Source organism: Fundulus heteroclitus, chromosome 16, assembly GCF_011125445.2.
Source record: "Fundulus heteroclitus isolate FHET01 chromosome 16, MU-UCD_Fhet_4.1, whole genome shotgun sequence".
Taxonomy (NCBI): Eukaryota; Metazoa; Chordata; class Actinopteri; order Cyprinodontiformes; family Fundulidae; genus Fundulus; species Fundulus heteroclitus.
In genome coordinates, this window is record NC_046376.1 from 27194571 (window position 1) to 27221995 (window position 27425).

General features: G+C 42.7%; 2 protein-coding genes across 4 annotated transcripts; one reads left to right on the plus strand and one right to left on the minus strand.

The window, feature by feature from the left end:
* The first annotated feature begins 404 nt into the window (after window positions 1-404).
* On the plus strand, window positions 405-10588 carry c1qtnf6a (C1q and TNF related 6a). Of its 2 annotated transcripts, none has more exons than XM_021309441.2 (3): window positions 405-550; window positions 4770-4991; window positions 9139-10588. In XM_021309441.2, the coding sequence occupies exons 2-3, from the start codon at window positions 4805-4807 to the stop codon at window positions 9684-9686; spliced, it is 735 nt and encodes a 244-aa protein (XP_021165116.2). In that variant the 5' UTR covers window positions 405-550; window positions 4770-4804; the 3' UTR covers window positions 9687-10588. The 2 variants fall into 2 exon arrangements, with proteins under 2 accessions (XP_021165116.2, XP_021165117.2); XM_021309442.2 differs by having other exon boundaries at window positions 4791-4991.
* Window positions 10589-12681: 2093 nt separating this feature from the next.
* chst12a (carbohydrate (chondroitin 4) sulfotransferase 12a) lies at window positions 12682-25783 on the minus strand. Of its 2 annotated transcripts, none has more exons than XM_012850385.3 (5): window positions 25628-25774; window positions 20836-21474; window positions 19464-19616; window positions 18622-18801; window positions 12682-15686 (listed from the first exon to the last, which is right to left on the minus strand). In XM_012850385.3, the coding sequence occupies exons 2-5, from the start codon at window positions 21199-21201 to the stop codon at window positions 15138-15140; spliced, it is 1248 nt and encodes a 415-aa protein (XP_012705839.2). In that variant the 5' UTR covers window positions 21202-21474; window positions 25628-25774; the 3' UTR covers window positions 12682-15137. The 2 variants fall into 2 exon arrangements, with proteins under 2 accessions (XP_012705839.2, XP_036004219.1); XM_036148326.1 differs by having other exon boundaries at window positions 15138-15686; window positions 18648-18801; window positions 25628-25783.
* Window positions 25784-27425: the final 1642 nt, after the last annotated feature.

The following is a 27425-nucleotide window of genomic DNA, read 5'->3' on the forward strand; positions in this document are numbered from 1 at the left end:
ATTCCTTTTGCTTTTGTTTTTTTTTCTTCTTCTTTCCAACATAATCCCACGTTCCATGCAGCTGGGCCACCGGGAGTTTGCAAGGAATTCAGCACAGAAGAAGGGCGGACCCTTCGAAGGAATGATGAAGAGTTTCCTGTGTCTAATCCAGTAATTGTTTGTCAAGGCATTATTAAACCAAAGCATCAGTTAAAATTACACTTTCCCATCAGACTGTGCACTTTGTGACTGATTTAAAACCATTAATCTAGCAAACTCCTTCCCTGTGTGTTTAGTTTTTGCATATGCACAAGGCTGTTGTGCATTCTTTAAATCAGGGGTCAGCAAATCTTATACAGACAAGCGGGAGCTTTGATCAGCAGCTGGATGTTACTGTTGCGTAACGGGTCATGGCCCAAACGAAGGAGGGATCAAGAAAAAGTGGGATTTTCGCTCAGGAAACTCCACTTCCCTTCCAGAAACACAGAGGGAGCGGGCGAAAGCCGCAGACTCAGGAACCTGCCTTCGTGAGGATCATTCACATCGCGCTTATCAGTCTGCAGAACGTCTGGTGAGTGGCTGCTGCATGAAACTGGCATGATCATTGCATCGAAAAGTTTACTGGAGGACAGAAAGAGAGGCGACCTGTAGGAGATTGCTTGTTTAAACTTTTCATGCTAGTTCTGTAACGTAGCTGCAAATATAGGATTGGTTAAACAAAGGCTGCTGTTAAGGAGGGGCTTTCAGGGGGAAAAAACAACTCTTCCTGTTATGTAATGTGCTCGGTCAGTGAATGAGCCATAATAAACACGCCGGAGGAACCATCTGTGTTTCAGAGAATCTCCACACAAGATTTATGTGGCCAACGAGAAAAGAGAGACAACATCTCTGGGACCAGCTGGGTCATTGTGTTTGAACAGACTGCAGCCAGGAACATATTCAAACCTGTGTTTTATGGATCAGCGCATAAACATGTAATTTACAGCTCTAACCAACGATCCAAACCAAAGCCTTCATCCTGTATTTAAGGGTTTGCCCTTTGCCCATAAAAAGTAGCTCATCTAATGTGTCTGTGCATGTCTTCCACAATCACAAAAACATTTTCAAAAGTATTCACAATTTTGAATAAGCAGGTGGTCCATGTTTTCACGTGTCTGTATGGTCTTCTTATCTGCTTCAAATCAAACGACCGCTTCATGTCAGGAATTCAGTTCAGCTCAGTTCTGGTGATGAATTCAAGTCAAATTGGTAAAAGAGTCATCTATCTAAGGAAGTCTAATGGATTGCATTAAGTAGTTGGCTTTACAGCAATCCCTCCTCCTAGAATGAAGGATCAAGAACTCTTCATTGTCAACATGTGTTACAATGGTGAAATTGCCTTTGAGGCAGACACCGGCTTAGGACGTACTGAAAGAAAAAAGAAATGACAAGTAACATGGCACACAAGCACAACAGACTTATTATTTACAGTTTTTTTTTTCCACATATTGGTGCATGCAAAGGATAAAAAAAAACAGTATGTAGCAGAGTCCGAGAGCTCTGATATCAGTCCCTTAACGAGTGATATGAGCCATGTTATATAGATCAGTCCCTCCTTCATGAATCTCAAGTAATGAGGTCATTTTTGTGCAGCGATCTTCAGGCTTCATTTACAGAAAAGTGCAATTTGGTATTCCTGAGAATAAGAGTGTGCAAATAGGCAACAGCAGAAGTGTGACTGTAACACGATGAGCCACACACTTCTCAGCAGAGGGCGATAGCCCTCACAGCTCTTGAAAAGAAGCTGTTTCTGAGTTTATTAGTTCTGGTGCTTACCTGATATGAGTAAACGGATGGGAAATTCCCCATCCTAAAGGCCAAACCACACCGATCCATCAGATCCAGCGGACAGATCTGTACACATTCCCAAGTAGACTGCATCATCCACTGACCTCCAGGCCTTGCAAGCTAACTGCAGGGGCTCCAACAAGGGTCCTGTGATGCCTTTTATGTGGGCCAGCACCAGTCTTTCAAAGCACTTCACCGCTACAAATGTAAAGAAAACATGTCTAAAATAATTTAGTCCAGTTTTTTTAGGGAACAGGATTATTGTAGAGCATTTGAAGCAGGAGGGAAATTCACACAGCTCCAGGGATCTGTTGAAGATCAGTGTGAAAATGGGGGCCGACTAGTCTGGGCAGATTTTCAGGCAGAATGGTGACACACCATCGGGACCAAAACCAGGGTTTTTAGTTGTTTTAGTTTTACTGATGTATGATATTACAACGTCAGTTCGTCTAGGTTGGGCTGCAGCCTTTAAAAAGACTCCCGTCAATACAGTCAAAGTTGGTCTGTAACTCCAGCTTCGACTCGTTGGTCCTTTTATTTTTTCACACTCTGAACAGATTGCAGACCTTTAGCAGATTGCAGTTTCTGCCTGTAAAAAAATGAACACTAAAACAAAATACTGGCACCAATAACTACATCAATTGCTTTTACCAGGAAAGAAGTAGAACTAAACAGCCAGCACACATAGATGATAGAACCAGCTGCTCAGTCAGTGACTTCTAGGAAGGAGAGACAAGTGATAAACACATCAACTTTTCTCTAAAATAAAAGGATTGATTAACCTAATTGCTTCAACCTCGAGTTAAAACAATTGAGTGAAGAAGCTTTTTAACTACGCTAGTAAAATTCAACCAAGCTGGTTAAAAAGGAAAAGAATAAAATAGTAAAAAGGAAAAACTAAGAATAAAACTGAAACCAATAAAGCGATACAGTGATGTCACCAAGGTTGGCTCTGAAAGGTAACAAAGAACAACAGTGGCTAGGTTTTCAAACAACCTGTCCACAGAGCAAAGCAGAAGGGAAAATAAAAACACTACATAGATTTTAAAAATGCAAAAATCATTTGTTGAACGCAAAATTAACAATAATTTGGACAACTGATTCTTAATGTTGTGTTAACTTGCCATCACAGTTACAGAATGAATGGAGTAGCAAGTACCAAATTCCTGCTAAAAAGAAAATGGACTTAATATGGGAGACTTAAGACAAGTGTGTTGATGTCACATCCGGTGTTTGTGGCTCAAGTAAAAAAAAAAAAAAAAAAGAGAAAATAGCAGCTGCTGCTATTTAGTAACCCCTCAGGGTTCCAGGTAGACCTGCGAGAATAGCCCTTTAATGTAGCACCAAATCTGGGGGAATCTGATACTAACTTCAGCATCGTCAACCGGCGATGTTTTGCATCCACATTTTCTAACGGTACTTAACACGGCATACAACACAAGTCAGTCCCAATGACTCCACATGCAAATAAGCAATAGAGAACCATTGCAGTCCACACGTGACATCGTTATTTATTTATTTATTTATTGGTCCTGTGGTGTCCCCCATGCGGTGTGCCACCCTGGGCAGATAGTTATAGCCAGGGTTGCAACACAAGACACAAATTCGTTCTCATATATCCAAAGTCTTCTGTCACTATTTTAACTGATGGTCATGCACAAATGGAAAGGTTCTCTGTAGATCAGGGGTCACCAACCTTTTTGAAACTGAAAGCTACTTCACTGGTGTTGTGTCATAAGAACGGCTACCAGTACCTTTGAACTAGAAGAGTCAGAGTTCACCTTAACTTTATGTAAAATAAACACATTTTTCATGCTTTGTTATAGATATTGTCATTTTGAACTCTATATAAATGCAAGTGTGAATAAACAGGAATAGTATTGGAATAAAATAAAGTTTTCGATGCAGCTCACTGGTGGACTCTGCTGTTTTTAGAATATACTGATGAGCTCCACATGTGGTCCTCGGGGGATACTTGGTGTCCGTGGGCACCTTGTTGCTGACCCCTGCTATAGATGTTTCCAAACAAGTAAGCCTTTAACTGTGGAAACCCTCAACATCAAAATGTTCTGTATTGCCCTTAACCAAACTGTCAACAGCCTTGGTCTATGTGATAAAATTCACTTTGTAGTTTACCGTCACGGCACTTTTGAGTTTCTCTGGTTCCCGAGTTGTTCCTTGATACTCTGGCCAGTTCCCTCTCCTCTGAGTCTGACAGTTTTGAGTCTTCTTACTTTTCCTGGGGAAATGGAGATACATCTAAATAACACGTATTTGATTGTTTTAAACTGATGATCTTGGAATAGTTGTTTAGGAAATGGTGCCGAAAAGCTTCCCTGATAAACGGAGGATTTCTATGCTGGCAAAGACTACCCACTGCAGTGAGCCTTTATCACTACTGAGAGGAAACTGGTCTTTTGTGTCACGTTGAGAATGATTCCAGAAAATGGAGTGTTGCTTATAAAGAAAAGGTGAATGCATGGATGCTTTTGAGCTCCTGTGTATAATTTTGAACCTAATTAATCAGCAAAAGCACAAACTTGTCCATCCGGTTCCTTTTTAAAAACTCATCACATCCTGCAAAATGAATGGTTGAAATAAATCATTACAGGCCCAGATTGAAGGCATCCATGCACATGCAAGCCTCTGCTTAAAAGGGTCTCTCTGCGTTCAGATGAGTAGATAAACGACAGCGCGCGTTTAGTTAGACCACAAAGATCTCTGATCACAAACGGTCGGGTGGTACTTTTCCACGAGTCAGCGCTCTTCGGGGGGTTACCATCCCATGCCCTGTTATTGTCTGTTAGCATACAGTTATTTTATTACTTGAACAGCATACCTTTATGGTTATAATGCATTTTTTTTACATTATTTATTATTCATTCATGTAATGTTCTATGTTTGAATGTAACTTAACAAACTGAAAGATTAATAAAGTATCTGACACTCTGATGGGTTTGCAGTAATAATATAGATCTCTGCAGCTATAAGGAGAGTTATGCTGGCTGTCGTCCTCCTCCTCTCCTTCTCCTCCCCTGTGGTCATGGTGCCTCCTCCCAACGCTCCCTGCAGGAAATGCTGTGACCACTTGTCGCCAGAAGAGGGCAGCGGAGATCATCCACCAGTGGGCCAGTTCAGCCACGTCCCAGAGATCCGCACCTACATCAACATGACCATACTGAAAGGTGATTCTCGTCCTACTCCTGAGATTTATGGCAAATGTTGTTTTTTAATGGCATGATCAAAGGAAACCTATTCAAGGAAACTGGGTAAGGAAGGATTATTATAACGCAAAATGTTCCACTTATTATTCTCATATCCTTCACATTTTTGGGGGATACAGTCACAGCATTTTTGTCATTCAGTACGTTTTTATGTGAGAAACAGATGCATAGAGGTACATAACTGGGAATTGGAAGGAAAATGAAATCTGATTTTTGACATCTTTTGCAAATAAATACCTAAAAAGCATGGTGTGTGTGATGTAATACAACACCGTTTGCTCCAGTACTCTGAAATAAAACCCAGACCAATCGCCTTTACACGCCCCTTACTGGATTAGACTTCAGTAAAGTTAGAAAGAATATCTTTCTAACTTTACCGAAGTCTGGATTAGCAGGGTGTGCAAATTGATCTACAGCAGTTCTGCGGATGCTTCGGAGGTTTGTGAGAGAAGATCAGTGAGCAGATCAGGGAGACCAAGGAACACAGCAGACAGGTCAGGGAGAACGTTGTGGAGAGGTTTTAACCAGGGTTAAGTTATAAAACAATACCCCAAGCTTTGAACATCTCACAGAGCTCTGTTTAATCCATGATGCAAATAAAGGAAAGAGCATTCCACAGCTGCAGACTTGCTTGACCGCCAACTGCACGTCGAATCAAAGACACCGTTCAGAGGGTGAAACGTGGTGCTGGTGGTGGTGGTGGCAGCACCATGCTGTTGGTTTTCTCAACACAAAGCTGATCAGAGTTAATTGGGCAGATCGATGGAGCTGATGGTGCGATTCATTTGAAAGTAGGAGCTTGGAGCAACGTCACACCCGAGTTGAGAGCTTTCTTTTTGAGTCAGAAAATAACAGGGGGATTTGCTCATTGTTGTGGTGGCTAACCTAAACTCTGAAATGTATTTGTTGAGGCACCACCAAAAATTTTACACTACTTTTTGCCCCAACTAGATTAAAGATATACAGTCAGAACCTCGGATGAATGTTTTCTATCTGTTTCATCGGCAGGATTTAACATGTGCGCCGCCATCTTGGATACCAAAAAAGATCGCCAGTAGGAATTAGGAGTTTTTCTTTCTCTGCAAATTTAGCTTCGGAGTGAAAAAAAACCCCACCACAAATATAGAGCGATCTCTGAAGCAGTAAAAGGTTAGAGAACTGCGTAGAGATTCACCTCCCAGGATGAAGTACAGACCTAACCTACTCAGAGTCCCTGCCGAGGCTCTTCAGATGCACTCTTCTGACTGAGCTTGAGGCATTTTACAAAGAGGTGCGGGCCAAAACTTCTGTGTCTAGATGTGCAAAGCTGGTAGGGACATACCCCCAAAATACCTGCAGAAAACACACATGCACCAAGAAAGACCTTTAGATGTTCCCTTGTAAAACCAAACAAGATCCATCAATCAGGCTTCTTCCACTTCATGATCATGTGTCACTCGCTGTTGGTCCGTCACGTAAAATCCTAATCAAATAATGAAGTTTGTCAAAAAGTGAGAAAGGGGTGTGAGTATTTTTACAAGGCAGAGTTTGATGAAGCTGTAATTTTATATGTATTATATAAGTATTTTTACAGCAGGGACGAAGTTGTACTCTCTGTTCTTTCTGTTATGTACATTCATATGAGAAAGCATGTTTGTTTGTTTTTTTAAAAGGCGAAGGCAAATTTATTTTCATAGCACATTTCAGTACAAAGACAATGCAAAGTGCTTTACATGATTAAAATATAGGGGGAAAAAACAGAATAAAAGTAAGTTGGAATAAAATGTAGAAACAAAATAAAACATGGCAAAATAGAAACTAAAAGCAAACATTAAAAACAGTTGGACTACAAACTTGAACCAATGATGTTTCAGTAAAAACAGTTTAACTAGAACAGTCGAAGGTAATCCTAAACAAATGTGTTTTTAATCTTGATTTAAAGGAACTCAGGCTTTCAGCGCTTTTACAGTTTTCTGGAAGTTTGTTCCAGATAAGTGGAGCATAGGAACTAAATGCTGCTTCTCCGTGTTTAGTTCTGGTTCTAGGTATGCAGAGTAGGCTGGAGCCAGAGGACCTTAGTGGTCTGGAGGGTTGATACACTGATAACAAGTCTGTGATGTATTTAGGTGCTAAGCCATTCAGGGATTTATAGACTAACAGAAGGATTTTAAAGGCATACTATGCAACATTTTTCAGTTAATTAATGTGTTCCATACCGTTTTGGATGATTAAATGAGTCATTCCAGGTCGAACAAAGGTTTTCTCGGCCGCCCTGGTGGTCTGTGGGGGAAATACCGTACTTGCAATTGCAAGAGCTCACGGCCCGCACACACAGAAGTCTCGCTTTACGGCGAGAACTCCATGTGTTTTTGCCCTGCCATTCACTATATGCACGCGGCGGCTGCGGCTTGGCGAGGCGGCCGCCGATAGCGCTGCGGGAAGCTTGATGTTCATACCTTCACTGTGTTAGTCATTGTTTGTACTGCCGTTTTTTCCACTTTTCGTTGCGTTCGCCTGTCTGCTAAGCTCAAAACAACCGCGCCTGGCTTGACGGAGAAACCAGAACAGCTGAGCATCTTTATGACAGTGCACTTTTACTTTCGCCCTCTGGGGGGAGCCTCGCTGGAAAATCAACCCCGGTTGCATAGTATACCTTTAAGTCTATTCTCTGAGATACAGGGAGCCAGTGTAAGGACTTTAGAACTGGGGTGATGTTCTCTACTTTCTTAGTCTTGGTGAGGACGCGGTCAGCAGCGTTCTGGATCAGCTGCAGCTGTCTGATCCACTTTTTAGGCAGACCTGTGAAAACACCGTTGCAGTAATCAATTCTACTAAAAATAAACGCATGGATTAGTTTTTCCAGATCCTTCTGAGACATCAGTCCTTTAATCCTGGAAATGTTCCTCAGGTGATAGAAAGCCGACCTTGTAATTGTCTTTAGATGCTTTTGAAGGTTCAGGTCTGAGTCCATCACTACTCCCAGATTTCGGGCCTGATCAGTGTTTTTTAGCTGAAGCAGCTGAAGCTGTGTCCTAACCTTTGATCTTTCCTCTATTGGTCCAAAGATTATTACTTCTGTTTTGTTTTTATTCAATTGAAGAAAATTTTGGCACATCCATGCATTGATTTCTTCTAGGCATTTACTCAGTGCCTGAACTGGTTTATAGTCACCTGGTGACATGGTGATGTAGAGCTGTGTGTCGTCTGCATAGTTATGGTAGCTGATAATGTTGTTTTTTATTATCTGAGCTAGAGGGAGCATGTAGATATTGAAGAGGAGGGGACCCAGGATGGACCCTTGGGGAACCCCACATGTAATTTTTGTCATCTCTGACGTAAAGTTACCTACTGATACAAAAAAGTCCCTGTCCTTTAAGTAGGATTTAAACCAGTGAAGAGCTGTATCAGAGAGGCCGACCCAGTTCTCCAGGCGTTCTAACAGGATGGAGTGATCGACAGTATCAAATGCTGCACTGAGGTCCAATAGAACCAGCACAGTGGTTCTTCCACAGTCTGTATTTATATGGATGTCATTAAACACCTTGATAAGGGCGGTCTCTGTACTGTGGTGAGCACGGAAACCTGACTGAAAAGTACCAGGAAAGTACTGGAAAGTATTTGGATTATTCAAACTGAAATCTGAACTATTTAATAATGAATCTTCAGAGTGAGGAATATACGTTAAAAAAAAGTGCTGATGGGTCCCCACTCAGAAATAACCTTTTGCAAGAGTTTTGTGGAATTTCTCACAGCTTACTGATAGTTCGCCAAAATGTAAGACCGCTCTAGCTTGAATCCCCCCCACCCTCCCCCTGCTACAGGATGTTTGTGGGTTTTCTTGGATGCACTGCCTCATTTGAAAGCCTCCCACAGCACGATTTGTCCATTCTCAGCCATTCCTTGTGGATTTCTTATTACACCTTGGCTCGTTCTCTTGCAGCAATGTTCAGGTTCAGTTCTACTTTTGAGCAGATGGTCTCAGAAACACTTTTTTTTTCAGAAATGAAAAGATATGGAGCTGATAGAAAGCATGGTAGTCACTTTGTATTGCCATGCATTTTGCACCCCTAGTTTTGAAATGAAGATTTTTTTCTCTAATAAAGCGTCTTTTTCCCCCCACCTCACTCAGGGGACAAAGGAGATCGTGGGGATAGAGGAACCCCAGGAAAAGTCGGACACCAAGGCCCTGAGGGGGCCCAAGGCGTAGCAGGGTCTAAGGGCAGTAAGGGTCAGGCGGGGCCCCCAGGAGACCCCTGCAAACATCAGTACTCCGCCTTCTCCGTCGCCCGTCGTAAGTCTCTTCACAGCGACGACGCTGACCAGGCGGTGATATTCGACACGGTCTTCGTCAACCTGGACGGCGCCTTCGACATGTTCCGGGGCGAGTTCCTCTGCCGCGTCGCCGGCGTCTACTTCTTCAACGTCAACATCCACACGTGGAACTTCAAGGAGACGTACCTGCACATCATGCAGAACGAGACGGAGCGGGCGATAGTGTACGCCCAGCCCAGCGACCGCTCCATCATGCAGAGCCAGAGCGTGATGCTGGAGCTGCAGCCGGGCGACGCTGTGTGGATCCGCCTGTTCAAGAGGGACCGGGAGAACGCCATCTACAGCGACGACGTGGACGTTTACATCACCTTTAACGGATACCTCATCCAACCCAGCGGGGAATGAGGAAACAAAGAGGGGAAGGCTGATGGGAGCAGATGGCTGTTTGGAAAATAAATGGGACTCCCAGTAATTTCCAAAAGTTTTCACAAAGGAAGAACCACAAAGGTTAATTCATTTGGTGATAAACCGACACAACGTCCAGTCAAGGTTTCTCAAACCACCTTAATCAACAAGCTTTGTACGTCTTAGACATAAACTCCTTACCATCTTCCCTGCGTCGCCACAGCATGATGCTGCCTCCACCGTGCGTCACCACGGTGACCGCCTCTTCAGGGCGATGTGCAGTGTTAGTTTTCCACCACAGCATTTTGCACATGTTCCAGAAATCTACATTTTCATCGTTTCTCAGCAAAGCATCTCCTCCCACAAGGTTTGCTGTGTCCCTAACTTGGCTGAGGGCAAACTGCAAAGACGACTTTTTATGGGTTTCTTTTTGACACTGCTAAACAATGAAGCTGCCATATTTATTATATTTTAGTATCTTCCAATCTAAAGAACAGGTTGGACTCTATCAGAATGGTATTAGAAATTTTGTTTCTGTTTTTTGTCACTTTTAACAAAGGTAATCACTGTGGAAAATAGATGCAGCATTTAGGAAACGTTAATAAACTTCTCCAGACAGCCCAGGACTTTCGCTTATAGACTGTAAAAATGTAGGATAAATGTAAAGTGCAAGTTGATCTGTTGTCAAGAGATCCGGCTCGCTGCATCTTTCTCCCTGATCCGTCTGCTGTGCTCCTTGGTCTCCATGATGCTGTTTGTTCACTGATGTCCTTCAACAAACCTCTATAGCCTTCACAAAGTGGCTTTAGGGCACAAGTGTCAAACTCAGGGCCCGCGGGCCAAATCCGGCCCATCAAGGCAATTTATCCGGCCCTCAAGAGCCAAAAAAGGCATATAATGTCGTAAAGTAGAGGCATATATCCTTTTAAATTGTATAAAGTGGCTAAAACTTTGCCTCCTGTAGAGAATGTTGATTTTCTTTTAACTATGTAGTAACAGCATCCTGCCACTAGATGTCAGTTTACACATTAAAACAACCCAGAAATGTCCAAAAAGAGAAAGAAAATGATGCAGAATGATGAGTTTAAAGTGTAACTCACCCCGATATCAACCTAAGGTGCTACTTTTATATTTCTATGTAAACTGAAATGAAATGAAAAGTATCATCTATACAGGTGCAACCGGCCCTTTTAGTGACTTCATGATGCCAAAGTGGCTCCATGTAGAAATGAGTTTGACTCCCCTGTTTTAGGGGAACAAAGTAAAGGGCGTAAATTCAAAATTAGACTATACTTTCAAATTTTCATTTAAATTTTTTTTCTAAACTGTCTCCTATCTAATTCCCTCTTATGTTGGCTCATCCCATAATCAAAATGAGCCAAAGGGCGTGAAAACCTTTGCAGCACACTGTTTTTCTGTTTCATGGGGGCAATTATGAAGTAGAGACTAAACAAAATGTAACAAAAGTTGAAGGAAATATTATGTTTATGCTTTTTCCGGGGTTCTGTTGAAATCTCAGCGTGGTTTTAGGACACAGAGTGGGTGGTGCTGGTGGTCCATCCATCCAGATTAAAAAAACTGAAATGGGTTGACTGTTGCATTCTTCCTCTGTAGTTTATAAGCTCTTTCTCCAGCCTGCAACTGCCAACATTATTCTGGGATGCTGAATCCTAGATTCACTTGTTATTTGTGCCTTTAGACTAAAATGTCTGTAAAGACAGCATGACTACAGCGTTGCATTTATTTGGGAAACCTTACCGAAGTGGAGAAGCCGCTGAACGCAGCACGACCACATCGTCTGGAGGAAATGCAACCCCGAGCTGTAAATTCATGTCAGGAAAGGGAGCCGGTACACGCTTTGTCTCTGGGGCGTTTTGACCAAGGCTCATTGCAGACATTTCAGTACAACCTCAGGAAAATGTGTCGCATAGTGAAAGATGTACAGGATGGTTAACAAACACCCTCAGCCAGCCCTCGTTCATTTTGATATATGCAAACTACTCTCTGTTGAACGTTTGCTTTGAGGCTGTATGGAAGTCTTTCCGTATGTCGATGAAGGCAAGGGAATAAGGAAATGTATAATTTGTGCATTTCTGCTGGTAGAAAAAACAAACGGTCTAATCTAACTGTCCGGGTTTAAAATATGGTCTTTGCTAAGTCGGCGGGCTCATTTATCAGGTTACCTGCATTTTTCTTTATGAACGATTCACAGATCAAGGGCCTAAAATGAAAGTTTCATATTGCCAAAACAAAAAAAAATAAAAATCTGTAATAACCAACGTGTATGTACCTTGAAACGACTTTGTTCCAGTTTATTATGTGTATAACATATAACAGGCCCTTGAAATATAAACCTGTTGTCTTGTGGATGACAACTTCAGAGACATGAAGCCCGGGGCTCTTGCACCTAAACTGCTTAGCAGACATGTAAATTAAGAAAAATTATAATCAAAACAGTTCTATTAATTACCTATATGTGTTTAAGCTTGAGTGACAGAATATATAAGGGCATGAGCTCCAACTTGAATAAAAGATCTTTATGAATTGTACTCATCATGATTAAGATATAGACAGTTTATAATTATGATTTATTATTATATTTAAGTAACTTTTTTTTGGTTTATGTATGTGACTTGGAGTTAATGTTTCCAAAGCCAAAAACAATGTGACATCAACCAAGAACAAGTCGTTCATTTGTACTCTTCTATTAAACACTATTAAATCAAATGGAATCGTGTTTCTCTTGCCTAAAGAACTGGATATGGATGAAGTTGTCTTCCCTCAGAGGTCAGGAGACCAAACAGCTCCTGGTAGGAGAGGACCGCCTGGACAGCAGGACTTTCAGTCTCTGCTTCCATGATAATCGGCACCCCTGATAAAGTCGTGTGTAAAAGCCTTAAAATGTTTTTTCTTCTTATGACGACAGACGCTGAGATGCCGTTCTCAGCTGTCCAGCAGGCCTGTGATGTGAAAACAGCAAAAACAGCCCATACTGATATTTACTTGTTTTATTTGAACCAAAATCAAATGGTTTCTTTTTTGACCTGCAAACATTTCTGCTTCAATAGTTGTTGTTTTTTTTTTTTTTGTTTGCTTGCACATTGAGAGAAAAAAAGCAAGTCGTAATCTTAAGTAGCAAACAGCAACAAAGAACACAAATCAAGAAGGGTATGGCGACACGACAGGACTTACAGTACAAACACAGCGGAGGTGGAATACATCCACACCGACGGCATAACACCACACGATGAAGACAAAACACGCGTTTTTTTTCTCTCTCTCTCCCAGAAACGGCTCTGCATAATGAGCCCAGATTTAAAAACAAAGCACACATAAAGGAGAAACAGCAACGCGTCGGTGCCGGGTCCCAACAACGGCCGGACCCAGGATGGAGGCTGACGCGCTGAGAACAGGAGAAACAACGAGAAACAGGAGAAACAGGAGCACAACGCAGGAGAAACCAAGTCAAGTTCCCACATTGACGGCTAAGCCAAAAAGATTTGTTCTTCTTTTGGTCCCTAAATGAAGTTGAGAGATCAACGCGCTCCAGCATATCAAATATTCCTTTTTGTGAATCAGTGATTTTAGTAAAAAGGAAGTCCTACAAAAATACTTCTTTTTTTTTTTTTTTTTGCTGTGTAAACTTTAGCAACCAAAGGCACTGTCTTCTTCCTCACACTTCCATCCCCTAACCCGGACCACCCGGACCCATGGTGTGATCTGGACCCCAGCTCCAGCCTCTATGATTAGACACTCTCGCCAACTAAAGCTGAAGGGTCTTCATTTTGCGCCAGCGTACGGATGTGCAGGCGTATTGTGACAAAGCCTTCCTCAAAGCTCAAAGTAATGCTACAAAGACAATGCACTGCATTTTTTCGTATGAAAGTTGCAGCTTCAACGTATTCCTCTGAGTTAAAGTCCTTTTAAAGAGATCTCAGAGGTTTTCGTACCTGCTTTTGCATATACTCAATCATTTACACGGCATGTGCCACCTCTCAGTGTCGAGGAATGCCGGCGTTTACAAGTAGACGCAGCCACGGCGTGAAACTAGCGGTGGCGTTGTTTTAAAACTATTGGCTGGAATTGGTAAACATTTATATAAGAAAAATACTGCTAAATATTGGATTTTTTTTTCTTCTGCTACATCTTTTTTTTTTTTTTTTTTTGCCTAAATCTACATTATAGGCATTATTGTTAGTGTCATAATAAATATGCTATGTTATTTGCAAATAAATAGCTTCTTCTTGTTTGATTAAACCAAGCAGATGCTGTTATCACCTGTTTTTCATGTGCTTTTGTACAATCTACATTCAACTCCTAGCGCGTTTACCAATAAATCATACCTACCAGCAGGGGGCGCTCAAAGTCCATTTGATTCAATCAGGCCTCATGAGCTCTTCTGAACTGGAAACTAACACCACGATCGATGGAAATAGGGTGTAGCATAAAATCTTTAACAATATCCCTTTAAAGTAGGTTTTATGCAAGGCTCTAAGTAGTTTCATATCATGTATAACACGGCACAAAACGATGGAGGGGCGAGGTGACCCAGGGCCGTTCAAAATCAAAGGCGTGTAAAAAATAAAGACACAGAAGATCAAATACTGACGGCAAGAACAAGAAGCAACAGAGATTTCCCTCTGAAATTCCCTCTTTTGTAAAACAAGCAGAGGCACATCTGTGCGCTAGTGACTAAGAATGCTAAAAGTCCAGTTTAATGTCTGTAAAACAAGCCGGGACAGACCCAGATCCCCGGCTGGTGTGCTGCCTGCTGAGGCTACATCGTGGCTTTTGGCTTTCAGACTGGCCAAACGTGAGCCGCTGACCCTAGAGCCGATCTGAAGTAATCAGCCCCATTGGCTGCGTGAGAAAACACGCCCTGCACGTCTGCTTGATGAGGTAAAAACGCGACGCGTCTACGCTGCTCTCAGCCTCTATGGGTCCGTTTCAACATAAAGGTCCCTTCGTGCTTTGAAGTATTGCACTTAAACAATGTGAAATAAACCAGGTAACCACTGATAGTGCAGCAATAATTAAAACTGATCCAGTAACACACACGAAAAAAATAAAAAAAAATTCCGAAGCGTGCAATCACATCCAAAATGGCCTCTGTGCATCGTTTCTTCAGACGGAGTGCTACCAAAGTATGTTGTTTCAGTCACAGCTGTGGGCACCGATGGCATCACGTAAAAACACGGAGGTCAACAATCCTTCAGGAGGGGAGGACGCACACCTCAATCTAACCGCATGCTTCTTTTGTCCGTTTTTGTGGCCTTTACGAGGGAAAAGAGTGAAGACCGTTGTGACGCAGTTTCATAACCATGTGCAGGATTAGTGAGAAGATGTGTGGGAAGCACCCGGAGGCCTTTCTCGCTGCTGTCGGGGGGGGGGTGGCGTCCCTCCGTCACTCAAAGCTGCATTTGGCCTGTGTGCGCATTAGCTCTGTGGGAATCACTCGTTGAGGATGGACTCGGGCCTGTCGTAACCAAAGAGCCTGAAGTCGGGCTCGTAGAGCTTGTAGAGTTGCCGGCGTGCCTCCACAGGCACGGCGCCGAACCAGTCCGTCTCCCAGCTACTCGCCGTCAGGTTCCTTTGCGAGCCGGGGAAGTCCACCACGTTGTCCACCCGCAGCAGGCGCAGCAGGTGCTCGGCGTCCTCCTCCGCCGTTTCCAGGTGGCCCACGAAGTCGTACTGGATCTGGCACGGGTGGCAGAGGCGATACACTTGCCGCCAGTGCTCGTTGAAGGGCGCGTCCCTCTCGGTCTGAGGGTCCAGGAGGTACTGGGTGAAGTGGGAGAAGGACGGCTGGACGCCCAGAGCGAACGCCTCGTCCACGGAGGCGGGAGGCGTCGGCTGGTTGGCGTAGCGCCGCAGCATGACTTGTGCGAAGCGCCGGTAGAAGTCCTCGTTGCGCATCTCGAATTTGTTCCTGTAGGCAGAGATGAGACGCACGAACGGGTCCCGCACGAACAGGAACTTTGTGTACTTCTTCAGCTTCACCTGTGAACAGTTTGATTTTAAGGAGCATTACATTTTAGGGCCAGAAAACCTCGACAGGCAGGGCAAACATGATTCACATGCATAACAATGCAATCAGTGAAAAAACACCACTTCTGACAGTCAAATAAACCACCAGCCCATTTCACACTGTTTCAGCACAAGCTGCATTTTATGTAAATTACTACATGCTACATTTGTCCTTCCACATATTTATCTTCCCAGGACACTACTTTGAATAAAGCTTAGTGCAATTTAACGCACGTCCTGATCGAATTATTTGATTTTCAGCCCGTATAAACGGCGCTTCAGGAATACTTTCTTTCCGTTCAGGGAACGCTGCATGTAAACCAGCTCCGTGTTGTTTCAGCGACTGTATCACTTACTGTGGAGCTCTCGTGCCATGTCAAATCTCTCAGGTTACTTATTCTTTGGTTTTGTGAAGCTTGACGTGCTCCTCATCTTTTGGGGACTTGGTTGGAGTCGTTTTCTCTGTGTTGTCATTTGTAGAATTTACTACAAAAAAAGCAGCATTTAGAAATGGCGCCTCCGCTCCATTTTCGTTTCTTAGCTTCGTTTACATCGCTCTGCAGTCACCCAGCCAGCATTGATGACTCGTTAATCGCGCTACACAACCAATCGATGTTGAAATTTGTTGCCAACACTTTTAATTGTTGATTTTTATCGATTGTATCGTTGTTGCAGCCCTAATACAGAGCATGTATTGGGCTGGGGAAAATTTCTTAGACCAGCCTTGTTTTCTTCAATTTCTTGGCTGCAGTCATTAGAAACAATGGATATGCAACCAAGTACTGACTCCTATGTGTATGGTGTGAATAAAACAGACAAGAAAACAGAAAACATAGAATGCCTAAAAGCTGTGTTTGGCAGTAAAATGTCACAGCTATTGACGTGAGAACTTAAGTGATTATTATCAAGAAAACCATCATACACGGCTGGATATCAGCTCTTAAATTAAACTCCTGAGTTATTTTTGTTATTATAAGCACACAGCAAAGGGCTTTGTAAAAGCTAAATAAAGTTAAAGCATTAAATATAGAAACGTGGAGATCAGATATACTGTGATATAACACGTTATGATAACCTTTAAAGTCTAACTCTTGGACTGAATGCATTTTTTGCCAGATGCATTCAAATAGTCACCAGAATAAAGAAATGTATATTATATGTGAATTATGTGCGCCGTTTGGAAGTAATTTCGATAAAACTTGCTGTATAAGCGAAAGAGCTTGAACATTCTTCAATCGGGTTGTTTCGGAATGCGACGTCACAAACAGAACTAGTGCAAACCGGCTGCTAACACTATGACTTTCACAACCGATTTATTAAATTTAATTAATAACTCTTACTCTACGCACAAAAAATGTATAAAAAAAAAATGTCTGATACATCTACAAACTCCACTTCAAGCATCGGCGACTCCGATACCAAATATATATACGAAGAAACGGAGTTTGAACAAGGTGAACCTGAGGAGACAATATCTAACGCTGCCCAAGACATAGAGCCCATGCTCCATTGTAAGTACCCCTCAAAATTCTCGCTCGTGAAGTGTGAATTGCATAAAACACTTTTGTCACTGCCGGCAATCCAGTCCTTTCGCGTTTCTTTTACGAATTTATCCCATTTCTTTCGGACCTTTTAATCATTCGGCCAAGTATGTAGCGCTACTTTCTGGCTCGCACTAGACCGCGGTGAAGTTGGCTTGACATGGACATTCAAGCTCCGCGGAGTCAGCGGAGCACTGACAAAAATCAAATCAGATTTGTTGACGGTCTCACCGCGTATGGGAGAAGGGAGCAGCTGAGACACGCTAGCCGAAATCGAAGTCCTTCAACCGGATCAACCGTGAGCTACATCCCACTGACCACAATAAAAAAGGCATTTTATTGTGGACTTAGTTTGGCGATTTTTTTTAAAAGCGCTTGCTCAAAGTAGACGTGGATCAGCAGATTTGGTGTGTGAAAGAAGATACTGGAAACATGCATATATCCTTGTTCGCCGTACCGGTTGTACAACGTAAACGCCTGTGTGTTTCTATGCAAGTTCGCTTCGCGCATTCTCGGTGTTCTTGAACTGACGTCACAGTTCAATCGTAAACGGAGGCAGCACTCAAACGCGGAATACCATAATCGGTGTAAAAAATGCGCAATATTTCATATTTAAACTTCATTTGAACACTTTTGATACACGACTATTCAAAGTTTACCTTGTTCTGGAAGTCATTCAACGGTTTTCAGGATTTTTTTTTCAGTCCAAGAGTTAGACTTTAAGGCTGTGCATAAAAATCAGTACAAAGATTAATATCAATGTTTTTAAAAAAGGTTTAATATCGATATTCTGGCTTTCAATATTGATATACCTCCCAACCCCTTGGGGCGATTACTGTTCGCAGAGAGGAAGTGCAAGTGAGACGAATTTGCAGAATGGCCGACAGGATTTTAGCAGCGCCTTCATCCCTAAAATGAGACATTTGGGTTGATTTTTGGTTTCTGTGATATGTTAAATGCATTGAGCCAAATGCACTTTATTTTCCTGTTAATATATTAGTGTTCAACAAATTTCACATAAATATAAGATTTGGCTGGTTTTGTTGATTGAACGACTTGAAGCATTAATTTAAAAGTAATAAATATCAATACTGGAGTTAAATCAAATCAATCAAATCAAGCTGAGCTATACAGAGAATCATATGGAATCGGCTCATCCTAGATGATACCCAGCACTAATAACCTTTTAGTTTTCTATCGGGCTAATATTACTTTCTATGCGTGTACAGACAGAGCAGCAGCTCGCTGCCTCATACCCACTGCTCAGAAAGAAAACCAGCAGCACATTTGACTTCATTGTGTTCTTAACCCTCCAAATAAAGCCGTCCAGGCATAAAGTTAAGTTAGCGGTGTTTCCCAGAACGGACCTTCATCAGGTGCCTTGCAAACTTGCCGTAGCGCTTCCAGAACTTGTTAAAGGTAAAGTGCATGCTGCTGTTGTGGACCAGGTCCCTGGGGATGGCCAGAGGGTCTCTCTGGGGCGCGCCCTCCTGCTGCAGGCTCTCGCTGAGGACGATCATGATGCGCTTCCAGTTGCTGCACGCTACCTGGAGTTGGAAGCAGAGAAACAGACCGACCCCGTATTAGAGGAACAGTAGCTGTGTGGGACGCTGACGCACCTGCTCAACAAAAGCAGCATATATTATTGTTTACTGGGTTCATTCCCTTGTGTTTTTCCTTATTTTCTGATCTTGCAACCGTCATGTTAAATGTATTTCACTGGGCTTTACGTGGTACACCAGCAGCAAAGTACATTCAGGTGCACATTTGTGAAGTGGAAGGAAAATTACGTTAGCTTTAGAAATAAAATCTGGAGAGTGCATTTCTGTTTCTAGAGCATTTCGCATGCAGGCCAAAAAGTTACACTTTGGTCCCATCTAACCAGAGCACCAACCTTGGAGGCCTTTACAGAACAGCTGGGTTTATACAGAGATTAAATTACTGATTAGGTGACTTCTGAAGGCTATTGGACGGACTGGGTTATATTCAGAAAAAAATTGGATTGAAGACCAAAGCACACCGCACTTTTCAGATTGTCATTTATAGAGGAAAGACAAAAAAAACATGTCTGATTTTTCTTTCCAGTTCACATATGCACTACTTTCTAAATTCCATTAAAACATGTGGTCATAATGTGAGAAAACGTCCAAAGCTTGAAGAGCTAATGAATACGCTTGCAAGGCGCCGGAGGCATAAACACGTCGCTTACCTTGGGAACGTAGCAGTAGATGATGCCGTGCCTGTCATCCACGATGAGGTGGTCCAACTCTTTGTTGGGGATGTCGTCAAATGAACGGTTCTTGCCCGGAAACGCCACGCTGTCGTTGGCGCAAACCTCCTGGAGCAACCGCCGCCTCTTTTCCTGATTGTTCCGGTCGGAGAAACGATGACGCTATCATCACCATCATCATCACCATCATCATCATCATCATCATCATCATCATGCATTCATGCTCTTACAGAAATGGCTTTAATATAGGGCTGAACGATTTTGGAAAATAATCTAATTGCGATTTTTTTTCTTAATATTGCGATTTAATGCAAATTTTTTTTCCAGTTTAATTTATCATGTCTTTTTAAACATATACAAACAACAAATCATTTTGTTTCCTCGCTGTGCAGATTAGTTGCTAAAAGACCCACAGCATCTAAACTCAGAGCAGAAATGATTACGTTCTGACTACAATATATTTCAACCATAATTGCAATTTTGACTTTTCTCTGCATTAACCACAAGCAACAAAAATGTTCTCTAAATAAAGATGTTCGTAAAGAAGGCCTATTTAAAACAAGAACTTTTAATGTTTCTATTAATCAGAATATTATTCAAGAGAACAGTTTTTAATTGATTTTGACATCAATCCTTGTTGAACATAAAGTGCAACCAACAATCAAGTCTATGTATTAAACTGATTGACCTGTACTTAATGCTATGTTTGATTATATAAACTCTAAAACAAGTAATAAAATTAGATTATCTCACTGCTGCAACTGTCTTCCCTTCCATGTGGAGGCAAACCCACTTTAAACATTTTACTGACAACTAATGGACGTCTCTAATTCCCTAATTGTTACATAGCCAAAAATTGCAGACTTTGCGATTTGGAAATTGCGTTTTTTTTAAATCGCGATTATATTGAAAATGCGATTAATTGTTCAGCCCTACTTTAATACAAGCCAAGCAGGAAGTTTCCGCTATGGCTTCTGATTTGATTAAAAGAAATACTTCTTTTTTTTCTCTCTGCCTAAAAGATCATCAGCAGAAAACGTCTCATGTTCCTTTCGGGACCAATAATTGTGCTTTTATATGCAGAAGAGGTGCCGCTGCAAAGTGTCGTGGCAAAAGCAACAAGTGAGAAAGGGATTATTGATAATAAACTTTAACTAACCTTGTAGGATGGGACAGTTTTACATTTGAAACATGTATAATTAACGATTACTAGCTATCAAAACAAAAAGGCACATTTATGCAGGCTATCTACAACTGTGACCTGTTAGCTCCACACACATCGGGTCCCATTTTCCATCCCCGACCCAAGCAGCGCCTCCTCCTAACACCGACTCCTAACAGCCCGGCTCACCTGTCTCTCTCGGAGCTCAGCCGCCACCGGAGTCAGGTGGATCTTCCACTCCCTCCGGGGGACGTAGCGCTCCTCCGACTTCTCCGACTGGTTGCCGGAGTCCACCGGCACCGTGTCGGTGGGCTCGCCGGTCCCCGGCTCCAGGAACTGGTTGACGAAGGCGTCGATGTCGTTCAGGAAGGACGGGGTCCGGGTGGCGCGGGGCTTGGGCTGGGGGGGCGGGCGAGGGACCCTGGGGCCCGGGGACACGGGGGCGTGCAGGTAGAGGTGGGAGGCCCCCACGTCGTCCCAGTAGATGATGATGAGGAGGATCATGAACGCCGAGCCCAGGACCACGAAGATGCGGAACATCCTGGACGTTCCCATGGCGACGGCCGCTCGCTACCGAGTCACCATAGCAACAGACCTAGGATTTTGCAGGGTGTCTCCACGGCGTTGCCATGGCGGCGGTTTCTAACAGATACCTGGCTCGTTTCCTACGCATCCACCGGGGACAGGAAGTTTGGGTCGGCGGGGCTTAGAAAGAAAACACGGGCTCCGTGTTTACGGACACGCCGGCTTCAGCAGACCCTGCTGGGATCAGGCCAAACGTCATGGCTGTACAGTAAGCCTGGACACTCAGGGGCCTATGCTGCGCTCCTGCAGAGAAACGGACAGAAAACACACCTACATGTAAGAAAAGGGATTCAACACCTTGCTGGTTGCTTCACGTTTAGCTTTTTTTAATTACACCTAAGATTAGGTGTCAGGTGGATCTTCACCAGAACCTGGTGGACTGCTGGTGGATAATCCACCAGCGGTCCACCAGGTTCTGCAAAAGCTTTGTCCTTAAAGCCATCAGACTGCTGAACCGCTGCTGAACTATAACCCATAAACTCTGCACAACGTTTGCATATTTGCACATTTTTGCATCACTGCATCTCCATCTAGCATTACAAATGCTGCCGAACTCTTAGTTTTTAAATGCATTCTTGCACAAATGCCCTTTGCACAGTCAAATTCTGTACATACAAATGTTTTTTTTTTTTAAATACTCACCTGTACACTGTGACTTTCTCCTGCATTGTTTACATTTCAATTGCTTTACTTTTAAATTCACTGCTGCACCTTATACTGTAATTTAATTTTACTGCAATTTACAAGCTGTATGGAACGAAATTTCGTTACAAAATGACAAATAAAGTTGTCTAAGTCTAAGTATAATTTGTTGCTGACCATCAACGAAATCAGACAATAAAATTGATATTCTGTTTTTAGGAAATATGGCGTTTCATTTAACTGTTATGCCGATGATTGCCAGATCTATTTCCCCTTGGCACAAAACAACACTGTCCAGCCAATTACACACTGCACGGAGGACGTCAAAGCACGGCTTTGTCTGAACTTCCTTAGCGTAAATTTAGCGTAAATGAGAAGTTATGTTGTTTGAACCGAGTTGCCCTCCCTCCCCAAAACGTAGATCTTGTCTCGCTGTCATTTTATCTCGCCGACTGTCACCAATCTGGGGGTAAAGTTTGACTCTGAGAAACAGATCAGCAGTGTTGTTCAGAAAAGTTTTTATCAACTTTGTCAAATAGCAAAGGTGAAATCAATCTTAGCCTGACTTTTGACTAGCCCACACTTTTCTCACAGTTCGTCCTCACTACTGTAATGCCCTCTCTAGTCCGTCTGCAGCTTGTGCACAACTTTGCTGCTCGTCTGTTAACTCAGACCAGTAGGCACGAGCATATCACTCCCACCCTAGCGTCCCGTCACTGGCTCCCTGTGCGCTACAGAATTAATTGTAAGCTTTTGTTAATTGTTTTTAAATGTTTGAACAACCTTGATCCACCTTATTTATGTGAATTAATTCAGCCTTACTGCCCACCCCGATCCCTTAGATCAGTCCCTAAAACCAGGCCGAAGCTCAGAGGTGACGGAGCATTTGCTGCTGCTGCTCCTGACTCCTTACTTACCACTGAGAATCAGACCGGCCTCCTCTTTTCCTGTTTTTAAACCTCTTTTAGAAACGCTATTTACTTCCTGGCTTTTAATACACTGTGATCTTGTCGTGTATGGCATTTTAAAAAGCTCTAGCTGTGAACCTGGATTTTAGCTTTTGATGTTGTGTAAGTTTTTTTTTTTTTTTTTACCTTTTCTTGTTTTAATGTACAGCACTTTGGTCACCCATGTGTTTTTTTTTTTAAATGTGCTTTAGAAATAAAGCTGATTGACTGATTGATTGAACCCATTTGTCATTGACCATATAATGTGTCATACTCTACCTCAAGTCTTCTTCTGATTGGTTGATCAGTGCTTCGTGATGACACCAGAGAGGATTGGTGAGTTTTGGAGATCTGCCTGAATTAACCTGTTTTTTTGTTTTTTTTTTCTGTGGGCATTATACCCTGCATGATGTCGCTGCCAGATTTAGTTCTGTTTATCTTAGCCCAACCAAACCCATGTTTCTCCAGTGGCCCAGACCGCGCCTTAACACAACAGTCGATATTGATGTTGGTGATTCATTCTTGTTGACTCTTCTGATAACCTTTGGTTGTTGAATACTAAAGGCCAACCCTGAGAGATAAACCAACATTTCTTTATTCTTCCTCCGATCAGAACAGATTGCACAATCGGAACCTAAAGAAATCCTTCAGGCAGATTGTTTGATAGATTACGATGCTAATTGATGTGTGTAAACGAATATAATTTGAGATCGTAGTCGCTACACTGGGTTTCTGAGGGAAGTGTGAGGCGTGATTTATGGCAGCGCGATTTAGCACGCCCAACCCCCCTCCCAGCAGTAAAAATCTCAAATGCTTGTCAAATATTTTTAGGTCAGGGGGTCCCAGCTTTACCAAAGAGCCATATGTTGCAGCCACAGCAGCGTTGGCTTTGACACGCCGCGCCCTCCTCAGATAATAAAAGTGCCAGTGTGAGGCACCTTTGAAGGAGGGCGCTTATAAAAAGGCTTCACAGGCTGACCACGGTGCCTGCTGCATGAGCGAGGCACACAGCTGCTCCCTGTGCTCTCCCACTAATTAGCTTGGAAGGGTCTGAAGTGGACGCAGTGTCTCTTCTGCCTGCAAGTCCTCGCCGTCTCTGGGATAACGAAGCTCAGGCCTCTCCTTCCTTCCTCCCTGCTTGGACGAAAAAGTCGCTGAGCGTGGCGCTTCCGTTTCAGCTCCCTTCTAAACTTGGAGCTGTCACGCTTCCATATTTCTGCGCTTCCTCCTTCCCTGAAGCCGAGAGGAAACTGCTGACACAGAAACGCCTTTCAGGAGGCAGCAGACGTCTCTCTCTCCCTCCTCTCCCTCTCCCTCCAGACACCATCATATCAGCTGATGTCCTACCGCACACATCATCACGTTGGATTGTTGATCGTCGCCACTGACGATAACACAGAGCGTGAAGCCGCAGCAGAGAAAAGAAGATTCAGGCTTTGCGAGACACTGTCGGTGCAGATTGAATGCTATTAAATAGTGCAGCTTCAATTAACTGAGCCTAGATCCACTCTCCATTGACCGGCTCCGAGCGTACAGCGGGTCACGTTCGGAACAATCGATATTATTCCTCCACTTATATTTTCTGTTTTTTTTTTTTCTTTTTTCCAGTGTAATAGTTAAATAACCCAAATTATCCAATTGCATTAACACAATGCAATTTGTTCCAGGTTTAGTGAAAACAAGACAACGGTAATGGATATAAACTTGCTGATGCATGGATGGGGATCATCTTGCTAGCTCTTTATTTTGTCCTGTTTCATTCAGCTACTACATCTTCTAGCACTTCTTTGATTCTATGGCCCGTGCTCATTACATTTGAATTAAGGCTAGACAAAATGGTCTGTCTGTGTTATTGTGGTCAGATTGTCTGACACAAAAAAAGTTGTGGTGGGGTCATCCTGATGATGGATGAAAAAGAAGGGGACTAGTATGGGAAATGAGGGACAATTGCTATCAATATTGCTATATTCAACAATAATATTGGGATTTCATGTTATATATTTGCATATATATATATATATATATATATATATATATATATATATATATATATATATATATATATATATATATATGCAAATAAATGTATTGTGCTGATTTCTGCTACTGACGTGTTTGCTTAATAATTAATCCCTGAAATATTACAGAAATATAACAAATGTACTACAGTCAGTTGGTTTATTTGGATTTTATCTCTTGTAAAAACTGAATTGCATCGCTTTAGACCCTTTCTACTGAAATCGAGCGTCGGTATAATTTAAGTGTTGACCTCAGATCACTCACAATGATCGCTGGGAAGTTTTAGGTTGTGACAGTCCCCTTGATTACTGCCTGCGTTCATTTAATTTTCCCAGCACGTCGCAGCCGGTGCGAAGCCCCGGGTGCTCCCTGCACACGCAGCCCGGACAGGAGCCCGCTGGGGCGGACACAGACCCCTCCGTCCTGTCCGCAGCAGCCGCCGGCGGATGCCAGACCGGACACAATGCAGCCTTTGATGGAGGAGCAGCGCTGCGGGAAGAGGCTGTTCCCTCACGCCTGGAGCTCCCTAACCCCATCCCGCCCGGGGCTCTGTTGGTTACGGCGTCGTGTGCGGTGCGTTTAGGTGGACATAAAGGACGAAACACGCCGAGTGTCCCCTTCCCACGGCGGCTTTATCCCGCTGACAGTCTACCTAACGGTGTCCGGCAAGCCCGAAGCGCTGGGGCAAAGGTGTAGGAGCAGGAGCGCTGTGCTCCAAAATATCCCGTTATCTGCTGTGTTTTTATGTAATAAGAACAAAGACGTTTAAAATTAAACGCTCCTCTCACCTCTCCCCGCCTCTCCTTTGCTTCCCGTCGCTCCCGCCGAGCCTGCTGCCCTGTCGGCGCTCCGAGTGAAGAGAGAGCGCCGCTGTTTTTTTCCCCCCTCCGGGAGATGGAGCGGGATCGCGGAGCAAAACACCGCGAGAGTTCACGGCCCGAGGTTTCTGCAACGTGATCTCATGAGGGTGGCGAAGACGGAATTCGCTTTTCTGGGTCAGTTCCGTCATGACATTTCTCTGATTTGGGATGATTCATGTAGACTCTCAGTTCCCCTCCCGCCCACGGGAAGAGAAGGTTAAAAATAACTCTTTTTAAACCTGAATGCATAATTAAATGTCAAATTTTATATATATATATTTTTTTTTTACAAGAATGAGAGCAATTGAGAGCGATTTTGTGATCTTGTGTTGTTTTTTTATTTTTCCTGCCTCAGGACGACAGATGTAAATTAGCAACTATGCTGTAATCTGGCTCATTTACAATCTGTACATTAGTATAAGATTGTTCATTAATGTGCACTGTCCTGAATAAATAAATAAAAAAATAAAAAACACAAAAAGAACTGGGGTTTTGTCGCTTAGACCAATGTTATTACCATCCTGAGTAGGCAATATCAGGCAGGGAGTAGCTGATTTACATTGTTACCTATGACTAGGGTTGGCAACTCCTTGAAAAATAAAGCATTGTCTTCCACCCTGCTGACATAGTTAATCTTTATTTTTATTTGTTTAATTTGTGGGGGTGGGGGGTGGATTATTTTGTAAACATTTGACTCCAACCTGAATTTAATTAAACACATAATTTTGTTCCTAAATATGAGACAGTTTCTTTTTTTCTACCCATGATCTGTCTGGGATCAGAGAATTTCAATCAGATTGAGTCATTTTAAAAAGAATGGGTAAAAAAAAGTCAGGGGACCTGCATCTCTGCCCGTACTGTCTGGCTATGCTGTCCGCGTCGTCTCTCTACCTGCTGGGGCCGCTGCGGCCTTCAGAAGCACAAGTCACTTGCCCTGCGCTGCTTCGCTCATCTAGTGTTGAAGGATCTCTGCCCTTCTCACTAATCTGACAACTTTGCACCTTCATGTGACAAATTTATACACACACCTATTCTACAAACAGACACCCACACAACCCCTTACTCACACTCACTCACATTCTAATAGTTTCCTTTATGTGGCCTGTCTACATTCAAATCAGTCAGAGAGTTAGAAATCCATCTTGAGATATATTTTTTGTTGCCCTGGCGAATGTAGGCAACTAGTTTACATACGAAATGCCTGAACTTCATGGAGAGGACACACGGAAAATAATCAATCAAAAATCAAAGTCTTGTACTGAAGGATATCATTTCAGAATATTATCCGTAAAAACTTTTGAAAACCATGCATCACTTTCCGTCCACCTCACAGTCATGCAGTACTTTGTGTTGGTCTGTCACAGTGAAGCCAAATAAAACACTGAATTTGTTGTTCTGACGTCACAAAATGTGAAATACTGTCATATTCAATAAATCAGAACAATATGCGTTCCTGTGAGGATTGTTTGTAAGATTAAAAGTATCTTTTGAAAATAAGAACCTTTATGCAGGTAAGGTATATTCTTCTCAGTAAGCATTCCGTACATAAAATGTTCTGTATTGGTCCAACGTCATATTCTAATTTAAAATGTTCTGTTTTGATTAACTGTAATTTTAACTACCAGGAGTTTTATTCAGGAACGTTTCAATTATATTCTTAAATATTAAATATCACGGCTGCGTCCTAAATGTTATCTGGGACCGTTTAATCGTAGATTCTGTAATA

What these genes read in the sequence shown, in the direction of transcription:
- c1qtnf6a (XM_021309441.2), top strand. Translation starts at nt 4,805, where the DNA reads ATGCTGGCTGTCGTCCTCCTCCTCTCCTTCTCCTCCCCTGTGGTCATG. An exon ending in CAACATGACCATACTGAAAG is followed by an intron (nt 4,992 to 9,138) that starts GTGATTCTCGTC and finishes CACCTCACTCAG; the next exon opens with GGGACAAAGGAGATCGTGGG.
- chst12a (XM_012850385.3), bottom strand. Translation starts at nt 21,201, where the DNA reads ATGGGAACGTCCAGGATGTTCCGCATCTTCGTGGTCCTGGGCTCGGCG. An exon ending in CTGAGCTCCGAGAGAGACAG is followed by an intron (nt 19,617 to 20,835) that starts GTGAGCCGGGCT and finishes CGGAACAATCAG; the next exon opens with GAAAAGAGGCGGCGGTTGCT. An exon ending in TCTACTGCTACGTTCCCAAG is followed by an intron (nt 18,802 to 19,463) that starts GTAAGCGACGTG and finishes TTCCAACTCCAG; the next exon opens with GTAGCGTGCAGCAACTGGAA.